Source organism: Copadichromis virginalis, linkage group LG4 (assembly GCF_057382275.1).
Source record: "Copadichromis virginalis isolate Kocher_CV1m ecotype Utaka linkage group LG4, C_Virginalis_male_GT1.1, whole genome shotgun sequence".
In the NCBI taxonomy this organism is placed as follows: domain Eukaryota; kingdom Metazoa; phylum Chordata; class Actinopteri; order Cichliformes; family Cichlidae; genus Copadichromis; species Copadichromis virginalis.
Genome location: NC_140621.1, coordinates 4,211,951 through 4,237,459, shown reverse-complemented (window position 1 = coordinate 4,237,459; position 25,509 = coordinate 4,211,951). Strand labels below are relative to the sequence as shown.

General features: G+C 40.6%; 3 protein-coding genes across 3 annotated transcripts; all 3 read right to left on the bottom strand.

The window, feature by feature from the left end:
• Positions 1 to 1,251: 1,251 nt before the first annotated feature.
• Positions 1,252 to 12,643, bottom strand: syt5a (synaptotagmin Va). The gene is made up of 9 exons (XM_085455366.1): positions 12,579 to 12,643; positions 7,731 to 7,885; positions 6,853 to 7,031; positions 5,331 to 5,417; positions 5,086 to 5,253; positions 4,833 to 5,000; positions 4,611 to 4,728; positions 4,390 to 4,523; positions 1,252 to 2,685 (listed from the first exon to the last, which is right to left on the bottom strand). Exons 2-9 carry the CDS (start codon positions 7,876 to 7,878, stop codon positions 2,476 to 2,478), a joined length of 1,212 nt encoding a protein of 403 aa, XP_085311492.1. The 5' UTR covers positions 7,879 to 7,885; positions 12,579 to 12,643; the 3' UTR covers positions 1,252 to 2,475.
• A 254-nt stretch (positions 12,644 to 12,897) lies between these two features.
• Positions 12,898 to 16,883, bottom strand: LOC146710612 (uncharacterized). The gene is made up of 10 exons (XM_085455365.1): positions 16,832 to 16,883; positions 16,446 to 16,737; positions 16,209 to 16,345; positions 15,763 to 16,057; positions 15,502 to 15,650; positions 15,115 to 15,415; positions 14,840 to 14,985; positions 14,378 to 14,624; positions 13,704 to 13,882; positions 12,898 to 13,598 (listed from the first exon to the last, which is right to left on the bottom strand). Exons 1-10 carry the CDS (start codon positions 16,875 to 16,877, stop codon positions 13,534 to 13,536), a joined length of 1,857 nt encoding a protein of 618 aa, XP_085311491.1. The 5' UTR covers positions 16,878 to 16,883; the 3' UTR covers positions 12,898 to 13,533.
• Positions 16,884 to 23,036: 6,153 nt separating this feature from the next.
• On the bottom strand, positions 23,037 to 24,780 carry LOC146710611 (ferritin, middle subunit). Its single transcript, XM_085453204.1, has 4 exons — positions 24,451 to 24,780; positions 23,850 to 23,996; positions 23,553 to 23,678; positions 23,037 to 23,448 (listed from the first exon to the last, which is right to left on the bottom strand). The coding sequence occupies exons 1-4, from the start codon at positions 24,550 to 24,552 to the stop codon at positions 23,293 to 23,295; spliced, it is 531 nt and encodes a 176-aa protein (XP_085309330.1). The 5' UTR covers positions 24,553 to 24,780; the 3' UTR covers positions 23,037 to 23,292.
• Between the last annotated feature and the right edge of the window lie 729 nt (positions 24,781 to 25,509).

The following is a 25,509-nucleotide window of genomic DNA, read 5'->3' as shown; positions in this document are numbered from 1 at the left end:
TAAAAGGGAGTTTTTCCTTCCCACTGTTGCCAAAGTGCTTGCTCATAGGGGGTCATATGATTGTTGGGTTTTTCTCTGTATCTATTATTGTACGATCTGCTGTACAATATGAAGCACCTTGAGGCAACTGTTGTTGTGATTTGGCGCTATATAGACAAAATTGAATTGAATTGAAAAACCATTAATTTCACACCCGAGCCTCAACTCTCGCTGCCCGGTACCAAACGACCGGGCCGGGTTGGGGACCACTGCTGTGACGCATGCAGTACTCTTATCTCTAATTCCGCGAGAATAAACCCAAACTTCATTTTTTTGTAAACCTAACCATATAGATTTGGTCCCTAAACCCACTGAATAGTAAACCTAACACATGTAAACCAAACCAAGCAGTATGTGCAGCAGGATATGACCCCACCTGCTCTATTAACATTAGAATGTAACAGTTTTTACACACATCAGATCCAACTTTGTAATAAGCATCCACATTTAAAAACTGATCCTAAATATTGTAACTTTTCTCATTATCATTTTACTGTCTGTTAAGGGTAAAAGAAAAAGAATTAAAGTTTAATGAATACTTTTTCAAATTCAAACAAACACAAATTTTCTTTTGGATTCTTCCTCAAAACCTCAAAATGTTTTTTGTTGTTTTTCCTGCTCATCTGGCCGAAGGACCTGCAAGTTTATGGCATGTTGAGACATCCATCTGTCCGTCTGCAGTTAACTAGAATTGGTAAATGTCCAACAGTGTTGGTCTGAATTTAATTAAACTTACACATTCAGTTAATGTCCCTGCATCAGTACCAGCACATCCACTGATTTTCAAAATGAGTTAACACACTGATTATGGGCGATGTAAAATAAATAAATAAATAAAAAAAGACTAAGAAATGGTTTACAATAAAATGTGTCAGGTTAATACTCCTTGGTGTGAAGGGTTGTCTTGTATGGGCGATGGAGGGTGCATTTTCCTTTCCTGTGACACCCTGTGCCTCTCTCTAACGCCTCCCTCACATGTTTGGCTCATTGTGTGAGGCAAGGACTAAAAAGGACACAGTGTTAATCCAGTCTTTCACTCGCCTCATTGAATCAAAACACACACACACACACACACACACAGATTGGGCAGAGAAATAGACTCCACTTTCAGTGCTGGTAATTTTAAGTTCAGTAAAACCTCTAATGTGCAGTATTATATGTTACATTTTCCAATCTGACACATAATAAATAAATACATTTGTCATTGTTTGGAAACATTTATTCAGCTATTTATTTACAGTCACATTATATGCAATGAAAATGAAAACATCTTTCTTTATACAGTTCTTTATACAGTTTATACACACAAACAGAGAAGGAACCACAAAGAGAAAGATAAATAAGAAGTAAAACATGGAACACTAGATACAACAAATTTCATCACTTTCATTGAAAAGTTTTACGTTGTGTTGAAAACAGGAGCCATGAAGATAAATTCATGGGACAAAATAAGGAATAGAAATTTGAGAAGAAGATTCACACATGAGCTCAGAGCTCCTCTGGTTTTTCCGTTTTGCTCCTCTGGGACGATACAACAACGAGAACTGACAGCCACAGGCTCGGTAGGCTAGTTTTTGCTATTTGGTCTATTTGTACTGTAAGAAACTAACAAAACCACATTTTTAACATTTTTAACTACTAAATGTTAACAGCAATATTTCACATTTCTCCTAAATTCTATAATGTTCAGCGCTTCAACCTCAGTCATTAGACCCAATGTTGTTGTATAAAACTTCATTAAACAGAACTTTGAGGCAGGAAATCTGCTAACAGATTAGCATCCTTGCACTTAAACCTGCTAGTGGCCATGCTAATGTAGTATAAGACTGGGCTGTTGCTGGTCATAAAAATCAATCGAAAAGCAGGAGAAGCAGGGTTTCTAGGAAATGTAGTAGTATTTTGGAGAACTCTATTAACCAGGCAGAGTACCAGAAAAGCAACGTTAACTGCTGCATAATTATACTAATACTAAAGAAGACAATCAGAATTAACCTGAAGACAGGATTTGACTACATAAGTCAGCATAAAGCTTAATGATAAAACGGTCAATAGATAACAAAGAGTAGGAGAGTTTTGCCTTGAAGCTCAGTTAAAATCTTAGATGATGCAGTTTTGTTAGTCCTCCAGCTTTATGGAAGCAAAAAGTTAAACTGTGTTGTGGCTCTTTAATTTATACTTTGTGAGCCATTCAGAGGAAGTGTGCAGTTAATATGTTAATATGTTTGTAAGCATCTCTATAGGATGCACTCAGTATAACACGCAGTCATACAATGACATCCCGAAGTTATGTTACAAAAGGAATTACATTTAAAACTGAAATATGGTTAAAAATGCATCAAGTTATAAAACTCTACAGGCGTTTGGTTTATTATTGAAACAAACACCCTGCTATGCACACGATGCTGTACACATGTGTAAGTTACTATGTGAGCGTCTTTAGCGGATGGGGGCCTTCAGAGCAGCATCCACCTCCTCCTCGGGCAGCAGCGTATGCCACTGGGCCACAGGACGCCTAGGATTGGCCAGCATGTCTGACCAGTGGCGCAGCCCGACGCCTGAGGCGCCGTAGCCAATCCAGCACTTGCCGATGGCATCGTTGCTGCCCAGCTTGTCATAGTCATATACGGTGATCACCACCTGAAGTTTCTGTGTGAGGAGACAGATGAGGGTCAGGTGTGCACCTTTATTCCAAGTTGAGTGATGTTATTGTAAAGCTTTTGAGTAAACTCAGGTTATGATGGTTGGTCAGGTTTAGCTACTGGGTAATGCAGACCTATGAAAAAGAAAGTTTTAACAGGACTCACTAGGTACGATCCATGATTCAGTGGCTTGTAGACTCACCTTTAGCAATAATTACTTAATTTTTAACCCACTCTTCAACAATCTTGCTTCAAGTCACTGAAGCTTGAGGGCTTTTGTTTGTGTACACCTCTCTTAAAGTCCTGCCACAGCATGTCGATCAGGTTGATACTGACTGGTCATTGCAACACCTTCATTCTTTTTCTTTTCAGCCATCCTGTTGTAGATTTGGATCATTGTCTTGTCGCGTCCCTCTGGAATACTTTGGTAGTACTTTCACATTTATAATTTAACCTCTTAACACCTAGTGTAAGCATCATCATCATCAGTGAGACGTCCTGCCCCCCCCCAAAAAAATACTTTTTAAGCAACAAATTGCAAAAATGCTCCATGTTGCAATTATGATACAAATTAAAACTATATGAAATAATATTTGTAATTTAACTTTTTTTCTTTTTAATTCTCAGACGGTTTGATAAACACTATTTTTTTATATTTAAATTATTACATGGTTCCAGCTTTAAAGGGTTGATACATGTAGTGACTGGTCTTCTGAGAAGGCTAAATCAAACGGATTCATTTGAAATTTAAACCTATATTATTTCAGTGTTTTCTCTGCTCAGTCTGCTGTAAAACTATATAACATACCGGGCATATGTGAACTTTGCAAATTATACAACATATTAAAACTGTGGCATGAGTATCATTAGAGGAAGTTGGGGCAAGACTAAAGGAAAATCTCTGCAAGAAGCACAAGATGAAATTTGATTTTAAAATTCTATTGTTTACTTATAAAATTTTAAACAATATGGCACCTGACTACTTAGCTGATCTCCTCTGTCTGTACAGCCCTCAGAGAGCACTAAGATCATCGGGCCAACTGCTCTTGGTGCAACCTAGGTCTCGGCTGAAGACCAGAGGAGGCCGTGCCTTTGCCGTTGCTGCACCCAGGCTATGGAATACTCTCCCTCTTCATATTCGCGCGTCAGATTCCATTCAGTCTTTTAAATCACGTTTAAAAACGTATTTGTTTGATCTGGCGTTTAAGGCGAATTAGGGTAATTTACATCTGGCTCTGTATTTAGATTATGTAATTATCTTATATTTTATATATTTGTAATTTATATTTTAGTGTGATTTTATTTGTACTGCGATTTTACTGGAAAGCACTTTGGTGTACTTCGGTCTTAAAAATGTGCTATATAAATAAATTTTGATTGATTGATTGATTGATGAAATCACAAAATCTATACGAGCTAGGTAAAAATGTTGCCTTTATTCTTTTGAGTTTCAAGAGCCAATCGAGAGGCAAACATGGGGGCACGTTTTCCAGATGTTTGTGTTTCTTCTCATTCAAACACAGTGCTGGAATTTTCAGCCTAAACCTGGCACAGCAGTATTTCTAACAGCCTCTGTTTCAGGCCTCCTAAAATAAAATAGTGCACAAGCTGAATGCAACCACAGGAAAAAACGTTGCACAATTTAAGCCCTGTCCATTGATGCAACTCTCTGGTCTAAATATGACGGGGTCAAACTGTGATGCATACAAACCTGGATCTGGGAGAACGGGATCTCGAAGCTGAAGCTCTCATTGAAGTAAGGATTCAGTGTGTTTTGCTTGACTGACGTCTTCTTCTTTTTGATTCGTTTGCCGTTGTGTTGAAGAACTACCTTAACGAAGGGATCTGAGAGAGAGACATGACATCAGGATAATCAGTTAGCAGAGCTCTCCAGAGTCTTTAACAAGCACAAGTACGAGTATGTGTGTTCACCTGACAGTCCTCCAACATCCATCTTCTTTAGATTCTTGGCTTCCATAATGTTAACCGTTAACTTTCCGGCAGTGGGGACATAACGAAGGGAAATACAGATATCACCGAGTTTCTCTTGCTGTCAGGAACAAAAAATAAACACAGGGATTTGGTTATCTTGCCCAAAACCGGTATGTACCATTAGATTTATCATGTTTCCAGGAGATGGAAAAACACCTTTACCTCCTCTTTTTCTCCTCCAACCAGATCCCGCCATTCATGTATTGGCTGGCCGAGGTCTATGGAGTTCATGGGGATCTTGATTTCACCGATGACATCATGTTTACCAAAACGGTCAAAGTCAAAAACTTGCAGCACCAAAGTCTGACCGCCCAGTTCACTGTAGGGTATCTGAAGAAGAAAATTATTAACAATGTTGAGTGATGAGGTGGTGCTCAGCGATTTAAAAATATAATATCATCAGTGTGATTCAAACCTTAAAGGTGAAGGTCTCATTAAACACAGGGCAGAGGTTCTTGCGCTGGACTTTGGTTTCAAATTTCTTTTTCTTGTCTGGCAACATGTAGACTTTGACGTAGGGGTCTGAGGTGCCGCCCATGTCCATGGCTGGGAGATCCTGAGCCTGGAGGATGCCAACTATCAGCTGCAAGAGGAGGGAGGAAACAGATGTTAGATGAAGGTCATAAAATCCTTCTTTTATTGGGTTAAATGTGTGTGTACCTGATTATCAGTGAAGTTATAATCCAGTGTGTACTCAAGTTTGCCAAGGGACTCTTTCTCCTCCTCCTCCTTCCCTTCCTCTCCTTCCTGGAAGACACAAATTGGATAGAAGTTAACACACCATGCCACACCATGATTCTGCAAAATGTCTAAAATATGGAAAAGAAAATGAACAAGGAAGGCTTAAATGTAAATATTTAAATATAATACTCTGGTTTGGAGTCTGTGTGAAAATATAACCCTTTGATGAAATAATCTATATTCTCCAGTGCCCAAAAGCAAAGTACTGGCAGTTCTGACTCCTTTTGTGTTTACCCTAGTGCACTGTGGCTGTTGTGTGCAGTTTAAGCAGTGATTTCAGCCATCACTAGTCTCAACCTGGATAAAGGCCAAACAGCTGTGAACAGTTAATCAGTGATTACAATCAGATAGAAAACCCAGAGCTGCAGCTAACTCCATCTGTTGACACGCAGAGGGTGGAGGATGTATGCAGCCATGGATCTTTCTTGATTCACATCCCAATAATAATAATTATACCTAATAACACCCTCATTTCCTAATTTTAAATTTGATACTGCAGCCAGCAGCTGATAGCTTAGCCACAAAACTGTAAAAAAAAAAAGAAAAAAGAAAATCTACATTCTGCTACCATTTAGGATAAATTAGGCTAGCCTTGGGCCTTAGGCTTCCCTTTCTTTCTGTTCCTAATAGCTGCTTAGCATAAAAAGCTCTGCAAATGTGTGATAATATGTGGCAGTTAGGGTGAATGTTGCATAGCCTGTAGAGATCTGTGTCCCTCCATTGATACGCTTCCTCAGACAATCACTGACCCACCACCAAATTCGTCATGCTGAATAATGTTACAGGCATCACAATGCTCTCCACAGCTTCTGCAGACCATCTGTGGGGCATAGACGTCCGTGGTGGACCTGCCAGTTCTGGTCTTCTATTGCAAATAGAAATCAGGTTCACAGTGCCAGACAATAAGCAGAGGGCCCACTAGAGGCCCTGAGGCTACCCTCATGAAATCTGTTTTTGAGTGTTTGGTCACACACATTCACACCAGCTTCCAGCTGGATGTCATATCGTAGCTCAGGAAGTCTTCATCCCGTTCTTCTCGCACAAAGAAGCAGATTCTGGTCCTGCTGAATAAAAGATCCTCTAGAGTCTGATCCAGCTCTCCTAGAATATCTGTTTGTGTCCTGGAATCTCCTCCATGCCCTTGAGAGACAGCAAACTCGCTGACAGTGGAATATATTAATGTGGCATCCTGGAGGGGTTATATATTATATGTAGCCTCATGCTACCAGCGGTAACACTGACTGTAGCCAAATGCAAAACTAATAAAAGATAAGGGGTAAAAATCCTCCACGTGTAAAAACATTCCTGTTTTGAGGGTTGTCTCAATGTTGCCCCTCTACTGCACAACCCACAGTAAGGGAATTTTAGACCAAACTAAGCAGAGTTACCAAGTAGTGCAGGTTTTCTTCTTTTTGAAGAAAAGAAATTCCTCTTTTCTCACCTTTTTCTCCTCTCCCTCCTCTCCCTCCTTGTCCTTCTTCCTGCGTCCTCGTCCTCCCTTCCTCTCGCGGGCCTTCTTGGGCTTGCCCTTGTTGAAGCACTTCTTGTAGATGCAGAATCCCAGGCAGCCGACAAGAGCAAGGACCACAACCACAATGGCACCCACAGCCCACATGGGCACTGGAGAAAGGAGTGAGAGGAAGGGGAAATGTAGATTAGTGCTGCATAAAAAGAAAAGAGTGATCACACTGCACAGGTCAGAAAGTCAAACGCTTTTAAAGTGTTAATGTTAATGTGTCATCCAACATAATCAGCTCACAATATCATGGCTTCTTGGGCTTCCAACAGGTTTAGTGGCCCTCAGCCCTCTGACTGGTTTAAATCAAATTATTAGCACTCTTACTGTGAGCATTTATCTCAAAGCACTGCTGTTTCTAAGAAACGGTAGCTAGCTATACTGTAGATGAGTAAATAAACTTAAAGACTGACTCTATAAAATACTTGCTTTTAGGGTCAACATTTTATCAGTTGCCTTTTTTCATGTGTCTGCTGTTCCGCCCAGGATGAGTTGGAATAACCTTAAGAACGTGACTCTGTGCGACAAACACAGCAGCATGAGATGTGAGATGAACTTACTCTTGAGTTTATGATCTTGGAGAGCAGGACAGAAAGGTCACACGGCGAAGAAACGAGAGAAGACAGAATGGGAAAAATGAATGACAGGATGATGAGATGAAAGAGACTGAGATAGATACCCTGATCTGCTTTCTGATGCACAATTTCATCTAACATTTTCCTTAAGTTTACAATATGAAAGTTTGTGATTTTTTTCTTTTCAGCTTAAACTGTAACGTTATGTTTAGATAGTCGTGTGCTCACTTGGCAGATGTGTGAGCTCATTAAAGAACTTGTTCTTCATGCTGTTAAACTGGTGGTGGGAGACGGGTGGTGGAGGGGGTGGCCGCTCCTTCTCCTCCTCCTCAGCTGCCCGGCGGAGCCGCACTCCAGCCATGTTGACCAGTCGCATTGTTGCTCTGTAAAAAAAAAAAGGAAAGCAGACAAACAATAAATAACAGGATCCAAGCTGATCGTAAAGAAGACTTGACGGAGACAGCAGCGTGACGATAGGATTGCAAATCGGCAGATTTAGGAGACAGAAAACCAGAAGAGATGCATGTTCAGTCACAGTCAGTCCTTCTCTTTGTGTGTTGATACACCACTGCTGCTTGTCATTAAAGGGCATTTGTCTATGTATGCTTTCATTTTTCTCCTTCCCCTCATGCCCCTCCCTGAATCTGGTTCTGCGGGAGTTTTTCCTTTCCACTGTCATCAAGCGCTTGCTCTCTGGTTGTCGTTTTCCTTTTTACTTTGTAAAGCCTTATAATGTGCTTTCAGCTGGCATTTGCTGTGGATCAGCATTCACATATAAAAATATAAAAGCATATGAAAATTAAATTGATATGAAATGAATCAAATAAATTAAATTCATTGTTAAAAGTTAAATTAGAGTTTCCCTGCAACAGATTGGTGGCCTGTGCAGGGTGCACCCCGCCTCTCGCCGGGTGCACAGCAGTTCATTTGTATTTATATGGTTGATAAAATGGTTGTGATCAGGCAGCCACACATGTCCAGCAATGGTGGGCAGCTTTTGGGAACAATATTACAAATTGATTGTGGGGAGGTTAAAACCTCCACTAATTTTAGTCTTTAGATTAATTGGATTTTTTAATTTTACCTACACGATGCAACAGAATTACTACAAAGTGCAGTAAAGTAATAGCTCTTCTCACTGTTTCACTCTGATTTAAATGTGCCCTCATTTCATTCTGTCCTTTTTGACCTTTGACCTGGCTGTAATCCCTTTAATCCTCTCTCCATCGCCTCATTCTCATGCTCAAAGTGTGTGCTTAGTCTAAAGCATTGTGTTTTATCAGGTAAGTGAAATATTCAAACTCATTTGTGTGTAAGTGTCACTGTAACTTCATCCCTTTTACATAGACTGCTGTTGTGTAGTTTAATCTGTTATATTTGATAAGGTATTCACATATTTCATACATTGTGTTCAAACTAGATAACAAGTAAATGTATCTGTACGTTTTCTGAATGTATAATAATATAGTAGGAAACTGAATTACCCAGTAAAATCAGGTGCTTTTAGAGTTCCACATGTACAAGATTAATAGAACAATCAGCATATTCTAGACTACCTATGCAACAGTTTAAGGAGCCAATTTTTGATTGATATTTAATTTCATTATTTAGAGATTTTTTTAAGTAGCCCCTTTGTGGCCCCTACAATTTGTAGTGAAACTTAAAAAGGTAAAAGTTGTGCCTTCCTGCTTCACCCAAGACATTTCAAATCATGCAACTTTTCCTTTGAAGGCAAACAGTTGATGTTTCTGGTTTGTTTTGCACTTGTCACAGTTTGCGCACGTTTACATCAAAGTTAAGAGAACCCACTGTGCAAACTGGCAGTGACCACAGCAATTTGTTAGCGACCAAATCAATCAAATGAAGGTTTTTAACCAGGAAACTCCAGAACCAGTTACCTACCAGTTGGAGACTACACTTTTTTCCCTAGCAGCCAGACATTAACAGCTAACAGGACTAGGTCTGAATGAGTAAGGTCTGATTTATTTTCTCAAAGACATTTTTTCCAGGTTTTCTCAAATCCAAAAATTCACTTAATACAACCTGATGTTAAAGGCATACTTTTTTGGAGCGTTTGGCTAACAAGCTGTTATTTTGTGAACATCTCTGTTTGTCAGTCAGTAACACTTCCCGTTTCTGATTCTTGGTTTACACTAACACACTTCTAGTCCATTTGAAAGTGGCTACATTGTTTCATTTTCTACAATGTAACAACCTAATACAAATACATATTACTCATCCTACCTATGTAGCTGAGCAGATAAATAAGCTACATCATAGCAGACCACAAGGTTAGTTACTTTTAAACACACACAGGCCCCTCCCACGTCCCTCTGTCGCTGCACAGCACTGTAACAAGATTAATTGCCAAAGGTAATCCAAAAATCTCAGGCTTAACCAAATTAAGGACAGTTTGCCTCCCCTTTCTCCGCCCACACTGTCACCACTTCTCCTTCACTCCTCCTCCCTCTGTTGTCTCCATCTGTCTGTGATTAGTCCTGATTTAGATACATGTCTCCCTGCTGATATGCACTACTGCACACAGAGAGGCTCATAGGCAACATATTTCAATAATGAGATCTGGTTCAGCTGGCAAGCTTTGTTACAATGACCCTTACAGCCCCCTGATTGTATAAGCAGAGGATTAGAGAGGGAGACCGAAGCATGTTTGTGTGTCTGTGTTTGTGCATGCAGATAGATACATAGAATAATTCACTGTATGTGTATTTTGAATGGATTTGCACACCGCACATTGCTGTTAACACTAAACTGCATCAAAAAGAGGTTAAAACATATTTACACACAAAAATATAAAAAACATGTGAGTCAAAGTAAAATACAATTAAATTATTTCAATTGCAAATAAATGAATGCTTCATTTTATGTTTTTACAGGATGGGATCATCAGCGTATAACATATTAGTTTAAATCAAATAAATGTCTCAGTAGGTATAAGCCTCAGATGGTATAGTGAGGATCCTGGATAATAGCAAGCATCATACTATGTATCATATTACTGTTTATGCCACAGGAAGGTGTGTTAAATAACCACCTGTTTGGAGGGATTTAGAACACCCCAAAACCTTTGGATGATAATTGCACATGTTTTCTGGGTCACAGCAGCTTTAAGCTGGGCTCCACCCAAAGTCAGAATCCTGGTCAGTAATGTGTGTGTCTGTCCAGAATTTAAAGCTTGGAGAAACACAGTCCACCCAAATCACACGTCAGAAGACTGAAATTCAGTTGAAAGATTATTAATGTGAACCAACTCTTGAAGAGAAAGGATGCCCCACACACAATAGTAGCAACGGTTTCTTTTTCCTGTTTTGTTAAGAAAACTCGTGTTACAAACAAAGAAACCTGAATCTCAGAGTTTGTCAAACATGACAATAGCCAGTAAAGTGTGTTAATATTCTGCATCAGCCTCACATTCTCATGTTCTTTAATTGCAGTGTTGTATAACGGAGTAAAAGGACCCTATTGTGACTGACACTGTATAAATGGTATTCATAGCAAGAGTGCTTGTTTTAGCATAGAATAAACTGGAAAGGAGACAATTCCAGCTGACACAAAATGCAGCAGACATGTGAATCAGCACTTTGTTTTTCATTTAATGCACTAACTTGTTCCAATGATTAAAAACTCAAAACTCAAAAATGTTTGCACATTACTGTAAAATCTGCACTTTGTGAAAGTGCTGCCAAGAGGAAGACAGCTTAGAAAGGTGTTCAGCGTATACAGGTTATTAGCTATGATGTAATAATCAGATTTGTGTTATGGTTAAAGAGTAAATCATGCATACCATTCAGCACATCAACCTTTCATATAGGATTTGCAGTTTAAGCTGCATTAGTCTTCTTAAAGTTGCTCTGTATCTGCAAGCCCCTTTGCTACCCATCTCCATCTCACCTTGATAATGAGGTAATATTTTGTATCTGGGTTGTTCATATGATCACGTCTTGGATACAAAAACCCCCAAAAGGATAAAAATGCACTTTGTAAAACATCAAAGATGCACTTTTCTGTAGTTTGTCTTCAGAACATCATCGTTTCACCTCATCAATCTGGAAATGCGCTGGATACTCTGGTGATCGGCACTGTTGGAGGAACTACAGATTGTGGATATTCCTTGCCAATACATTGTCTTTCATAAAGGAGCACAAGGTGACTCACAGCTGGGGCTCTACTGCTGTTTTTAACAGCAGCTCTGTGGATGGCATTTATTGCCTGCTGGCTGGTTCATCATTTTATTTACAAGGAAACATCTCAAAAGCTATTTTTGAAATGTTGCACCTCAGAGTTTACAGAGCTGACGTATACAAGCTTCAGTGAGCCATCAGATCATCCAACATGCCTCCACCAAATACTTGGATTGATTAATCAAATAGACTTATTGATGTCTAAACCTCACTTCTTCCTGTTAGTAGATGGAAAATGAACCAACAAAAAAATCAAGGTTCACCTCTAATACAGCAGCCCATAGCTGCCAACCATGACAAAACAGATCCTTTTTGTGGAATAGATTAGCTTATCAAAACAAAGTTACTGGAAAAAGTCATCTGCACTTACAGTAGCCCTGACAGGAAAGAAGCAAACCTTTAACCTCCATAACAAACAGAGATGTTACAGGCGAATACAGCAGGTGACTTCACGTGATCACAGACACTAGAAATAGAGGTAGATTCCTATAATCCACTTAAACTAATCTTTGCCACCTTAGGAATCCTACACTATGTATCATCAAATGTATTTTCCAAGAGGGAACTTTCTCACTGCTCAAAAAAAAATAGATACTCAATAACTGAAGGGTGCAAATTAATGTCTACATGGTTATATCTTAAGAAATTTACAGCATGACTGTAATATGCTTATAAATACACAGACGTGTACAAAAGCAGGGAGGTATTAACTGTAAATAAGACCTGAAATAAGACACTAATAGATACAAAGCTTGATACTTTATATCTATAGACAATATTAATGTCAACAGTTTGATTAAATGTATATTTTATATGCATTATATACCTAAAGTAAAACATGATACAGTGAAAATAAAAGAGGAAAAGCATAACTCACATGATGTAACCTCAGTCCGTCTTGTGTCTTTTTCTGTTATTACTTTCTGCATCCAAATGTTCTCCACCATAAATCCTCCACCACTGATTAAAGAGAAGCTGGTGTGCACGACTGTCTCTCTCTCTCACCCCCTCTGCACTAATCCTTGCAGTATCCCTCACTGCCAGCTACTAACTAATCACCTAGTTTAGTTCTGTGTTTTTTCAGCGGTGATCTGCATTTCATTGCTAAGATCATTCATATAATACAGAAACACCTTTAAAGCTACTTTTGTAATCAAATTAAAATCAAATGGTTCATAAAGGTTCATTAACACAGTGACACTTTATTTTTTAAACTAGCAGAGAGGAAACATACAAACATACAATCACTATAGTGATGATGCTATGATACATTATATTGCAACAAACACTCTAATCTATCAAATATATACAATTGTGGGTAAAACATTTGTATATAGCAATTAGATGTTGGCACTTACAGAGCCCTAGACAATGTCTGTGCAAAGTTTCATCATGATTGGTCGACTCATCTAGGAGGAGATGAATGGGGTCAAGCTGGTAATTACATGCAATATGTTTCTGATAATACGGCAACTAACAGTAATAAATTGTAAATCACCGATCTGTCTATATAGAGAGAAAAACCCATTTAACAGAAATTCATAGTTAACTTTTACATTTGCACTCAGTAACCTAGTAACAAAGGAATATAACCTGAAGTTGAGTTGTGCTCACTGATAAAGCCTCATTCAAACTGATGGAATCGTTGTAGCAGTTAGTCTGCATTTATAAATTGGACAGCAATTATTTGAAACCTTCACTAATCTCTCTCAGAGTGACTGCAGTCAGTCCAAGTCCGACTGCAGCTGTTTGCAGAAAGGTTGCCTCCTATAAGGTGAGATGAGCCCCCCTTATACACATTGCAATTTGCATTTGCAATATGTTGTTGGCCTTTACTCTAGGGTTCTGTCTTTCTTGGTGCTGTAGAAATACACTCTTTGCATGTCGTCCCCAGCACCTAATGAACAGAGAGTAGAGTAATTAATCCCCAGAAACACGATACTGTGAGGAATCACAAGTGTACAACAAATCGCAGAATGCATTACAGTGGTATAAGCCCAACCTAATTGGCAAATGAAGTTGAGTTGTTTCCCACAGTGGATGTCCTTCCACTGGAAGTCCTCTGTGCTGCCCATGCCGCCACAGGTGTTCGAATAATAGCGAGGGACCCAATTTTGTGGCCAATGGAAGAAATTCATGGAATGTCCAGACATCCAGAACCAGTCATTTCCTCTTAGTGACCTGTTGGACAGAGTGAACAAAATGCTGCTGTTTATGTTACCTGTGGATGTTTAAAAGCTTTTTCTCTTTTTTCCACAATTATATGATGCAGATTTATCTTTATGATGTTAAATGGGGCCAAAAACCTAAAACCAACCATTCATCCATTTTCTTCCTCCTACCAAGTTCAGGGTTATTATGAACTAACTGCACTCCTGTGACCCTCGGTTAGATAAGTGGTGCTCTGTTGGTAACTTTGTGTGTTCTCTATCTTCTTTTAAACCTTTCCTAGTCAGTTTGAGTCATTGTGTACATTGTTTGCATCGCTTTGTGGTGATATTTTTATTTGATGTGGTTACTTCTTCTTCTGTCTCTTTGTGGTCATTTCACATTTCTAATCATTGGATAGATTTCTTTTTACATTGTATTGCAACTGGACATGAACAACATCTCATTCATATTATGTCCTGTTCATTCATTGAGGTGTTAAGAGCATTTACATGATAAGCACAGTACCTGCGCAGTCCCAGCCAGATGTAGTCTGTGAGGGTGAAGGGAAGGCTGCCCAGCAGCTGCTCCAACTCGTCTTGCTCCTGTTGGCTGTGAAGGCTGAGCAGGTCCCAGTGATAATGTCTACAGTACATCAGAGCATCAGACCAGCAAAGCCTCTTTCCCACAACCATCACATTCCTTTCGCCCAGCAGCACGCTCACAGTGGGAGGAGATGGTGGAGGAGTTGGTGGAGGAGTGACAGCTTTGGGGGCTGAGAAGAAAAATTTTGACAGGTTGCGTTTGTTCCAACCATGTTTGGTTGTTTTCATTTTGTTTTAACAGGCTGAATTGTAAGGTTGCTTTCAGCTCCAAATTAAAACATGAATACTGAGAGGTGGAAAGCAATATAGAGACAATAAAGAAAGCAACAACAAGCACATGCAACCACAACATATGGTGCTAGAAACAAACACACCACGGCCATACCAGAGAGAGAAGCAAACACCTCCACTTCACACATCGTCAGTATTTTCTGAGGTCCTGGTAAGAACACAGTGATGTAGCGACCTTCCATTTCATTACACTGGAATGTGTGTGTTGGGGAACTCCCTAATGAATTGATAGTGCCACACCTGATAGATTTACACAAACATCAAACTTATTTTATCTACAAAAGAAAATGTTTTGGCTAAACAATAATGTGCTGTTGTTTAAATGAGAAAAATAAAATCATAAATATTTATGGAGAAATCGTGTCCTACATGGAGTTTTTAATTCCATTTTGATCCAGTGAGTTCCCAATCAAGATCTGCGCCCCAATAAGCCTGTAAGCTGTACTCCCGACTCTGTTGATGATGGTGACAGCAGTGACCTTATGGAGACCCAACAAGTCTATGTGCCACCAGGGCGAGTCCTCTGTTGGTGAAGTGTGGGTACAGCATCCTTGTGGCACTTGTCCATTTCTGCATCCATCGACAGCTTTTGAGGCCCAATATTCTGTCCCAGACCAAGTCGATGACTGTACTGTTTCTTTGTTTAAGGCCACATTTGGAAGCGGTTCCACTGAGTATCGAAAAGAACAAACAGACATGAGTCATTATCAGGCAGGTGTGTTTCAGTAGATCAGATTCACTCACTAAAAGCTCTACCTCGGGCAGCATACACCTCCACTTCACACAGGGTGAGAGTTTTCTTCTGTCCAGGAAGAAACAGGTTCACAAAGCGACCCTCCATGCTGCCTCCGTCACACTGGTAGGTGTAGGTTTTACCCGCTTTTATGTGGGAGATGGAAGCACACCTGACAGACGAATATATGCAGACAATATTCTGTTAATATGGATTTTCCCAAAGTTGGATAGCATGTATCTCTTAATTTCATTTCATAATGAAAATTGAATTCTCATCATTACTTGGGATTATTGTTTCCATTGTTCTCCAGTGAGTTCCCTATTCGGATCTCAGCTCCATCCAGTCTTTCAGCACAGCAATCTCCTCTGTTGGTGACTTTTACAGTAGTGATTGTAAAGCTGTGCTGCAGGTCTACCCGCCACCAGGGGTCGGTCTCGTCTTCAGCAGTGTGGCTGCAGAACCCATTGGTATAGAACGAGTTCCGTCTACCGTCGATGGCTTTGGATGCAGCAGCAAAAGAGAGCGTAGATGACTGAGTAGCTTCTCCTTTAAGTGCTAAATTGGGTGATGGGTATCCTTGAAAGAAAACCAGGAAAAGTCGGTTTCTGCAGAAGGTGCACTGTGCAGTTATTTTAAAGGTCACACTTAATTTTCATAACATTTTCTGAGTTTCAGAGTCTATGAAATACCAGACGTCTGTATCAGCATCAGACTGAAATGTGATTACCATAGTACACTTCAACCTCACAGAGACTTAGGATCTTCTTGCTTCCAGGGAGAAACACTGTGACGTACTGTCCTTCAAAAGACCTGCAGGGAAAGTAAAATGTCTGTCCACTGGGAAAGTGAGAGATCACAGCACACCTGTGTATGCAAGAGCCCAAAAAAAACAGAAAGAAAGTGAAGGAATAAATCTTATTCACATAATGATTTCATTATTTGGGGCTTTATCAAGCGTTTTCACCTCATGCTTTCATGGTCATTGATCTCTGTTGACTTTCCAATCCAAATTTCAGCACCATCCAGCCCGTTTTCTAGTTCTACTGTACTGGTAATTAGTACAGCGCCGATTGTGTACACTTTCTTCAGGTCTACCCTCCACCAGGGATCAGATTGTGAGGTGGTAAGTGTGCAGGACCCTCTTTGATAGCTCGAGTCTCTGTTGCCATCAACTGCCTTGTCAGCAAAACCCAGGCTGTCATTGTTTGAGGACTGTACAGCATTCTGATTCAATGCCAGGTTTTGGAGGAGATGACCTTATTAAGAAAAAAAACTGTTGTAATTAGTCAAATTAATAGATTACTCTGGGAGTCGAGGGTGGTGGGAAGGGGTGTTGGAGTAGGGTTGTACCTGTTGGTGCACCAGATTCCATCAAGAAGAAAATACCTGTTAACATAAAGTATTTAAAGAGCTTTAGTTTTCTTACATCCAAAAGAAACATAATATAAGCCCAAAACAAAAAACAAAACATTTGGTCAAACCCAGGACCATGAGATTAGAACGGGTTCTTGATTTTTCAAAATAGGCACCCAAAGAGGAAAGAATTAAGGGAAGATAATATTCCACAACATCTCTAAGTGAGCAAAGCAGGTTATGAGTAAAAGAAGAGTACATTTTGTGATTGTGCACTTTTTTCCTTCATAATTGTGGTTCATGGTGTGGGTTTTAGATAGATTAAAACAATAAAATATCTGGCATTGATTCTTTATATGGGAAAATACATTTAGTAAAAGGTCATTTGTCTTACCTGTGAAGATCCAAATATAATCCATGCCATTCATGTCTCCTTGAAATGTCAAATCGATTATGAAATTGAACAAATGACATTAATTGCTCGTATACACCAGCTGGCAAGTAGAGGACTTACTTTCTCCGTAGTTTTCTTCAGAGTACTACAAATAACATACTGGATTTAGTCTGGTAAAGGAGAACATATGGAACTTTAATGAGTGTTCGTCAATGTTTGCATGAAGGAAGACACACCCAAATTTGGGTCATCCAAACAACTTAATTTGCACTTTCTGTGAGTTTCCTGACACTGCCAGCCCCTTAAGTTTCTATGTTTTGCAAATGTTTTGCATTTGAACGGTCTCACATGTCAGAGCACTGACAAAGAGTCAGAGCACTATTGAGCTACTTGACCTAGCTGTCTTAGCTAATTTTAGACTGATTTTTAGTCAGGATTCAGAATTCATCAAAGTACAATACAGGTGGTGGTGTGAGTGGATTCCACTTTGTTAATGTTGACAAGGCCACTCAACCAAATATAATTTTGGCTGTTCATTACACTTTGCCGAAAGCTTCTTGGGCCACAGCTTTGGAAGCTGCCTCATCCAGCAGCTTTCGTAATATTTACCATCAAGCCAGGAAATGGCCAGTGCACGTGTTTTAATAGGACTCTCCTCAGTTTGCTGCATGCTCTGTCGTGTTCAGAGAGGCTAGAATTCATCTCGGCCCCAGCTATGCTCGTTATAATACCACTCTTATGCAGGCCAGTGTATGTTCTTTTGCGTCAACCCCATTGCAAGAGATGTTCATGTGGGGATTCAGGAGCACCAAATCCCACTGCACGTTATGTTTCAAGGAATTAGGGAATGACTGCTGACCACAGAAAAAAGAATTTTGACCAGTTAGAGATGCACCACTGAAAGATGGCTAATTAGTATTTCTGCACAGCATGGCTGGGAGGAGTATGAGAGATCTGGGTATATAGTAGGGATGGGTATCGTTTAGGTTTTATCCGATACCGGTGCCAAATCGGTACTTTTGAAACGGTGCCGGTGCTTAAACGGTGCTCGAACCGGTGCTTAATAAAGAATGGAGAACACAAACTTTGTCCAAAAACCTCCCATGTTCAGCTGTTTTGTTTTGTTTTTGCAAAAAGATAACAATGTTAGCCTTTCCTGCAGCTATGTGGCATATATGGTATCACTCTTGGCTGGAAGCAGTGCTTAAACAATAGAAAAAACACAAACTTTGTCCAAAAACCTCTCTTGTTTAGCTGTTTCCCACTTTTTCTTTGGTCATTTTAGCCCTTTTGGCCAGGGTGAAGGGAGTATCTGCCATCAAACAAGAGGACAGCCGCATGTAGCTATGATGATGTTTGCTAGTTCACCTTACATGCATTAATGTAATAACGTGGTTAGCCTACTCAACGTAAATTACACACGAACAACATTAAGCGACTCACGCAGAGAAGAACGGCTGCTGCTGCATCATCATCCTCATCATTTCTGCTACACTGGCAGGGCTAGGGGCCAGGACTCTACTCTTCGTGTTTTTGGGGGATGTTGCATAACAGGCACCACACCCGCAGTAGATGTGCTCGGTGTGAGGTCTCGCAGCAAGCTATCAAATACGGCGCATTTCTCGGCTTTTAAAAAAAAACGCTATGCGTCGCCAGGTGTTTCATCAGTTTCGAGGTGTTACCTCCTTTGACAGTATCACAGTATCACCTTAAAGCACTTGTTGCAGGCTGCTGAGTTTGCATATTTTGCTGTGAAGTACAACCAGACCTTTAACCGCTTTGCCTTGGACATTTTTAATCTGTAGCTCTGCTCTAAAAGAACGCACGTACCTGGACCCGCCTACTATCCTCGGAAACGTAAAATTATTGGCTAGAAGTGTATCACAGCTCAGGAAAAAAAAGCACCGAAATGTGCGCTGCTTTTCGGTCTGGTTACTACCGTTTATGTCAGAACCAGTGCCATCATGGCACCGGACACCGGTACCCATGCCTAGTATATAGAGTCCAGAAAGCACCTAAAGAGAGTGGGGCAGTATATACACTTGCATCTTCAGATAGCCATAGCAAAGTAAACCATGTTCATTGTAGCTTTCTAAAGGATGTAATATGATAAATCGTTATATAATACTTTTCATATATTATGTTACACATTACGCTGAGAGTGGTTCTGTTGCTGAGTTGGAGTCATCCTGTTATCTCTTACTACCTCAACTGCTTCAATGACGGGAACACAAGTGAGGAGAGATGTTACATCATACGAAACCATCTGCCTCCATAATGACGTCTCTCGCCTTCTCAGAAAAATCCAGAAATGTGGTGTTTAGAGCTGACTACCAACAGGTTGAGGATCAAAGCCAGAAACTTTGAGGTGTTATAGATGACCAAGTTGATCAAATAAACAATATGATCTTACAGGTACACCCCTTGTACCTGTTCTCAGTATCTTCAGTAAACCATACAGAATTGGTGTAGTTTCCCCTGGTTATAGCCTGTGGCATGAGGTCCGGTTAATAGCATCGTCCTGTTTCAGACAATCTTCCTGTAACTACTTCCTGGGTCTCGTTTCAGGGGCTCATAATTTTCCCATGATAGTCTTTCTGGTTTAGCAAAACTGCGCACCAACCCTTGTCTGACAGAAGGACGACAATGTTGTTGTCTTTACTAAGCAATGTGAGGGCCGGGGGCTTTGCATTGCTGCGATAGGCCAAAACTTCCACATCTGCTTTCACATCTGCACTGTGTTTTTTTTAAATTGCTGATTTTGTGGCTGTGATCATTTCCACTCGTGAGATTTTTCTCAGTGTTCAGTCATTTTGCGAGAATGTTGTTCACTGCTTGAGTGACTTGTCTGCCAGAAACATGCTCATGTATCCACATCCTCAGTGTGGCATCTTTCTCTCATCTAGTGGCTGAGAATACGCTCTGTGTTTTGCTGATGTCAACAAGTAAGTCAAACTTGCTTTGTTGCCTGGTCTTAGACTGTTCATGCTGTGCTGGATGAGCCTTTTCAATGAATTCAAACACCATTTGAAGGGTATTCTCATCTAGACTCACTGTAAGTCTCAATCGGAGCCGCTTTCGAATTTAACACATCGATGGTAAAATTTGTTTGTCTCACCTGTTCATTGAGCAGCTGGCTCTGTGCCTTCTGGAAGATTTTTGTTGTGGTTTCTGTAGTCAGCGCTCTTATGTTAAGTTTGCTCACATACTAGGTTCAGGCAGTCCTTCCCAAAGTTGGTTAAAATGTCTTAATGCATGCTCAATGATCCAGGTAAGGAAATCCTAAAAAGTTGATTCTGTTCAAGTGAACATTGCGTTTTCAGTGGAACAAATATTCTGTCATTCATCCAAGTGACTTCTTCAACCTAAGCTTCCTGCAGGTTTCCCCAACCTTATAAACAGTACATCTGCAAAATGACTGAAGCTACACTGATTAACAATGGGCCGTGGTGTCACCAACAAACTAAGCCCAAATCATCACCCGTGCTTGAAAGTTGGTATGAGATGTTTGTCTTGATATGCTGTGTTAGTTTTCTCCAAATATAGCAGTGCATTATGGCCAGACATCTCCACTTTGTTCTCATCTGTCCAAAGGACATTGTTCCAGAAGTCATGTTCCTTTTAGAGGAAAGAGGAATTCAATTGAATTCAACGGAGGGTGAAATTAATGTGGCAACAAAACAGACTGAGGGGTATAATTAGCAAGTGCCAGTAGCCCTTGGTTAAATCTAACATCGGTGCCTAACCGGTCCAGCAGCTCATCGACCCGGTACATGGGGTAAGCATCAAACTGTGACACTTCATTCATCTTGCAGTAGTCAACATAGAACCGTTTAGACCCTTCTTCACCACAAGAACTACGGCGCTGCATCAGGCGCTGTGCGACTCTTTGCCATTATTGCTGGTGTTGCATAATGGGGCACAAGATGACCTCTCTTGACAGTTCTAATAAATATGAAAACATTCTTCTCCACAACAGAAACCTGTAACAGAAACCTTGAAAAAAGGTGGGTAGGGCTAAAAAGAAATATAAAATAATATCTACAGCTCACATCTGACAGTCAAACAATTAGAACTGTTAATGGTAAAACACTCCCCCCTAGTGGTCAAAGTTCCAGTTCAACTTCTGTATAGAACAGGGGTCGGCAACCTGCGGCTCTTTTGTCCTTATACTTCAGTATTTAGCTAAAGTGTATTTTATTTGTCTTTAGTTCTTTTTTTAACTTGTAGTTCTAGAAGATTATTGTGATATTGAAATATAAAATAATATTATTTTATTATTTTTCATCGCTCAAAGTAAGCGTCACACTCGCGGAAGCCGGTGTACCCGCCGAAACGCCTGCATTTATCGAGACTTTCAAACCCAGGTAGGCCAATTATGGATCTTTGGATCCACATTATGTCAGCAGCTGTTCTCCACCGTGAACTATGTTACAAACAAACAGCGCTCACGCCTCACAGACGACAGCTTACAGTCCTGCGTAAACTGACTTCGTACAGCCCTGATCTGCAGACGCTGTGCGCAGAGGTTCAGGAGCAGAAGTCCCATTGTAAACATATCACGGCAGACCCGACGATGTTTGCATGAACACGCTTTTCAGCATCTCTATATTGACCACTTTTCACACACGGTTGCTGTACGCATACAGCAACCGTGTGAGCTGTGGGCTGCGACACACACCAACACAACAGCAGAGAGAGCACAGACTTTCAGGCGGCGAGGCGTGATTGCGGGTGCCACTCAGGTGCGTCGCCTCCCCAGCAGCGGCGCTGCAGACCACGCCCCGCCACACAGATTAACCAGGTAAAATACATATTTAGGCAGAATTTTGCAAATATCTATTTTTAATTTTTTTATCAGCATAGTGCTTTTTTCAAAATATTTTTAAAAGTCGGGTCAAGGCTCCAAAAGCACAAAGGTGATATAACAGTTTTTGTTTGCTGGATCATTTTAGTTCAGCATCTTTCCTTTTGTTATATTTCTTTAAGAGTTCAAAATGTGTTCATTACATAAATGTAATTTTCTCTGTAGCACTTCATGGATTTCATAAGCAACACCTTAGTTGTTCACACAAAGCATAAAGGTGAAAAACAATACACAGTGTTATCTTCATTTTACATGTCAGAAAGTATTTGCGGCTCAGTGTTTTCTTTTGTGTGGAAACCGGCTCCAAATGGCTCTTTGGGTGTTAAAGGTTGCTGACCCCTGACAGGCCTATTACTTAAGGAACCTTTGAAATATGTTTTTCACGGTATATTTTAACCAAAGTATACTATTGTATGAATAAACTTTACACAGGTGGCTTTTGTTTCTCCTGGAAACATTTTAATAGAACATGGTTACTTTTACTGGGTAGTTAAAATTATCTCCATTCTTAAGTATGAACTTAAGGTCAGTGGTTACTATCTTTTAGCCAGACCGCTTTAAAGAAAATTACATGAGAGCAAGTTTACTGTAGCTCAAAAGTCCAAGTCTGGCTTTTCAGTCCCAGCTTTGTTTCATCTGACCAGAAAAAGGATTCTCAAACACTCATTGCTTTTGCAGCCCTATCTGTCAGAATTCATCCACCCAGCAACTGTTAAGTAAAAGCACAATCACAAGTAACAAAGTCTCATTGCTTTCAGCCATGCAACTGCAGGTCTGCACTGAGGTGGAAGTGTACCAAAATGTTGTCAGCAAGTGTCAGTTAACATGACTTCACTGTGCAAAACTCCAAGTAACACTCACATTCTGATTTAAACACTTATTTGTACCCCAAGTCACTGAAGTGATTCGTGAGTGAGTCACAGATGCAGAGAGACCAGAGATCCAGCTCAAAAGGTTTATTCAGATGAACAGATCAGAAACATTTCCAAATGTCAGACAGCTTAGAAGCAGAGCCATACCCTGATAACATCCATCGCTCCATGTGACATTTCACACAAAAACACCACAACATACAAGAACTGATGCCAGCTTTAAAGCCAGGAAATCAGGAAAGAATCAGCTGGAGCAGAAGTGAGTTTACTTCAAAGCCTGTGTTGTTAACATGCTGACTCCAGGCTCACTTCTACGTCTCAGCATTTAGCTCTTGTCACCCAGAGTGTGCTTGTCAAACAGGTACTCTGCCATCTTGTTGTTGTGGGCATCCATGCGGGTGAGGTTAGTGATGTGGTCACCCAGCTTCTTGATGGACTTCACCTGCTCATCCAGGTAGTGGCTCTCCAGGAAGTCACACAGCTGGGAAAACAAACTACAGTTAACATTTGATGATTTGTCAAACATACACAGCATGAACTAGTTCAGTCTTTAACCCCAAACTCTTCCCTCCAACTCCCACTTACATGAGGGTCATTATGCTGAGAAGCCAGCTTGTGCAGGTCCAGCAGAGCCTGGTTGACATTCTTCTCCAGCTGCAGAGCACACTGCATGGCCTCCAGCCCGCTGCCCCACTCATCACGCTCTGGTTTCTGCACAACAAACAATTCTGTTAGAGACTGAACACTTGTTTTAAGCTCTGTATACACATTACACACTAACAACAAGAGAACAAGTGTCATAACACTGCTCATTAATCCCAGTTTCTGTGTTAGAGACACAGTCAGGTATGTCACAGCAGGACTGGTTCAGTTTGTACACACCTTGATGTCCTGGAGTAAGACGCGACCTCCTCTCTTGTTCTGGAAGGACAGCAGCTTGTCAGCGTGCTCCCTCTCCTCATGGCTGTTCTCCTTGAAGAAGTGGGAGAAGCCTGGCAGGGCCACATCATCACGGTCAAAGTAGAAGGCCTGACAAATCAGACACAGGTTATTAATTGGTACACACCACCAATCATTTCGCCCCTGTACAACACAAGTTATACAAGTTTAACTTTGATATAAAATGTTTCAAATTTGATTTAAAAAGACAATGTGCACTAAATTCTGCAGGACAGAGTCTACACTCGTTTCCTGCGAAGCGAGCATGTGTATGGAAAAGCCACCGTAAGCATGACGCAGCATTTTTTGGTTACTTAGTGACAGTACTTGTGGTGAAAATACACTCCGTATCTGACAACCTGCTTATTGGCACATGATAGGCAGCAAAGAAGCCGTTACTGAAATCATGCATTACTGAAATTAGCAACAACATACCGGACTTTACATTTAACGACTCTACTCCGTTCTCTTTGTCTAGCATTAAGCTAATATAGCTTGAGACTAAGGTTATTACAGACATCAGCATCACATGACGTGTTCTCACCATAGAAGTGTAGGTGTAAGACGCAAACAGCTCCATGTTCACCATCCGGTTGATGGCGGCCTCGCAGTCGCGGTGGTAGTTCTGGCGCACTTGGGACTCCATTTCGGCTGGCGTTTCTTGTGCTTTTTATTAACAAAAACGGTGCAAAAATAAAGCTTCACGTCGACTTTATGTGTAGTGTTCAAGTAGAAAAGGGTTTTTCTTCCGAAGTGCAGAGTAGCTGAAATACAAAGCGGGACGAAGTCAAGAAGTTCCGTTCAAACACTGTTGAAGCAAAAACTCCTCAAAGATTTCTCCCCTGGTGTGAAACGGCACACTCGCGGGTCCCTGTATTTATACTCCACCGGAAGTGCTCGTGCAAGATGTGACGTATGTTTCCACCAATCACTGAGCCGGGGTGTCTGTACCAGCTGTGACTCACAGGATGAAGTTGCATTTTTTTCTCCTCCTGATTCGTAGAAATCTCATCATCCACTTTAATGTTTAATGTGACCTGCTGGCAGATAGTCACGTGCAATGACAAAGCATTTTCACATTTCATCAGGAAACAAGCAAAATATGTAAATTATATAACGATTAATCTCCAGATACTTGTAGATGTAGACTTCCTGATGCACAGGCAAATGGAACGATATCTAGTCATTTGTTCAATACGTACAGTACTGTGCAAAAGTCTTGAGCCAAACCACATTTATTTTGTTGTCAAGAAGCCAGAATGTCCTGTATTGTTTAAAGCAGTGGTTCCGAAACTAGGGTACGCGTACCCTCGGGGGCACGCAAGTGGCTGTAGGGTGTACACGAGGGTTGAGGTTGGAGTGGCGATCACGAATTTAAAAAGCCTAAATTTGCTTTAATACAGTTTGCTGTGGTTATTAAATGACTATATACCACCCTCTGGTGTTCAGCAAAAACATTGCACTGACAAAATAAATGGGCGTGACTTGCCCGATTGACTGAGGCCTGACAGTCAAAGTTGCCTCCAAGCATTCAGTGCAGCGCAGAAATGGACAAATGGTTAACAAGAAGAAGGAAAAAAACACCCTACCACCAAAACACCGG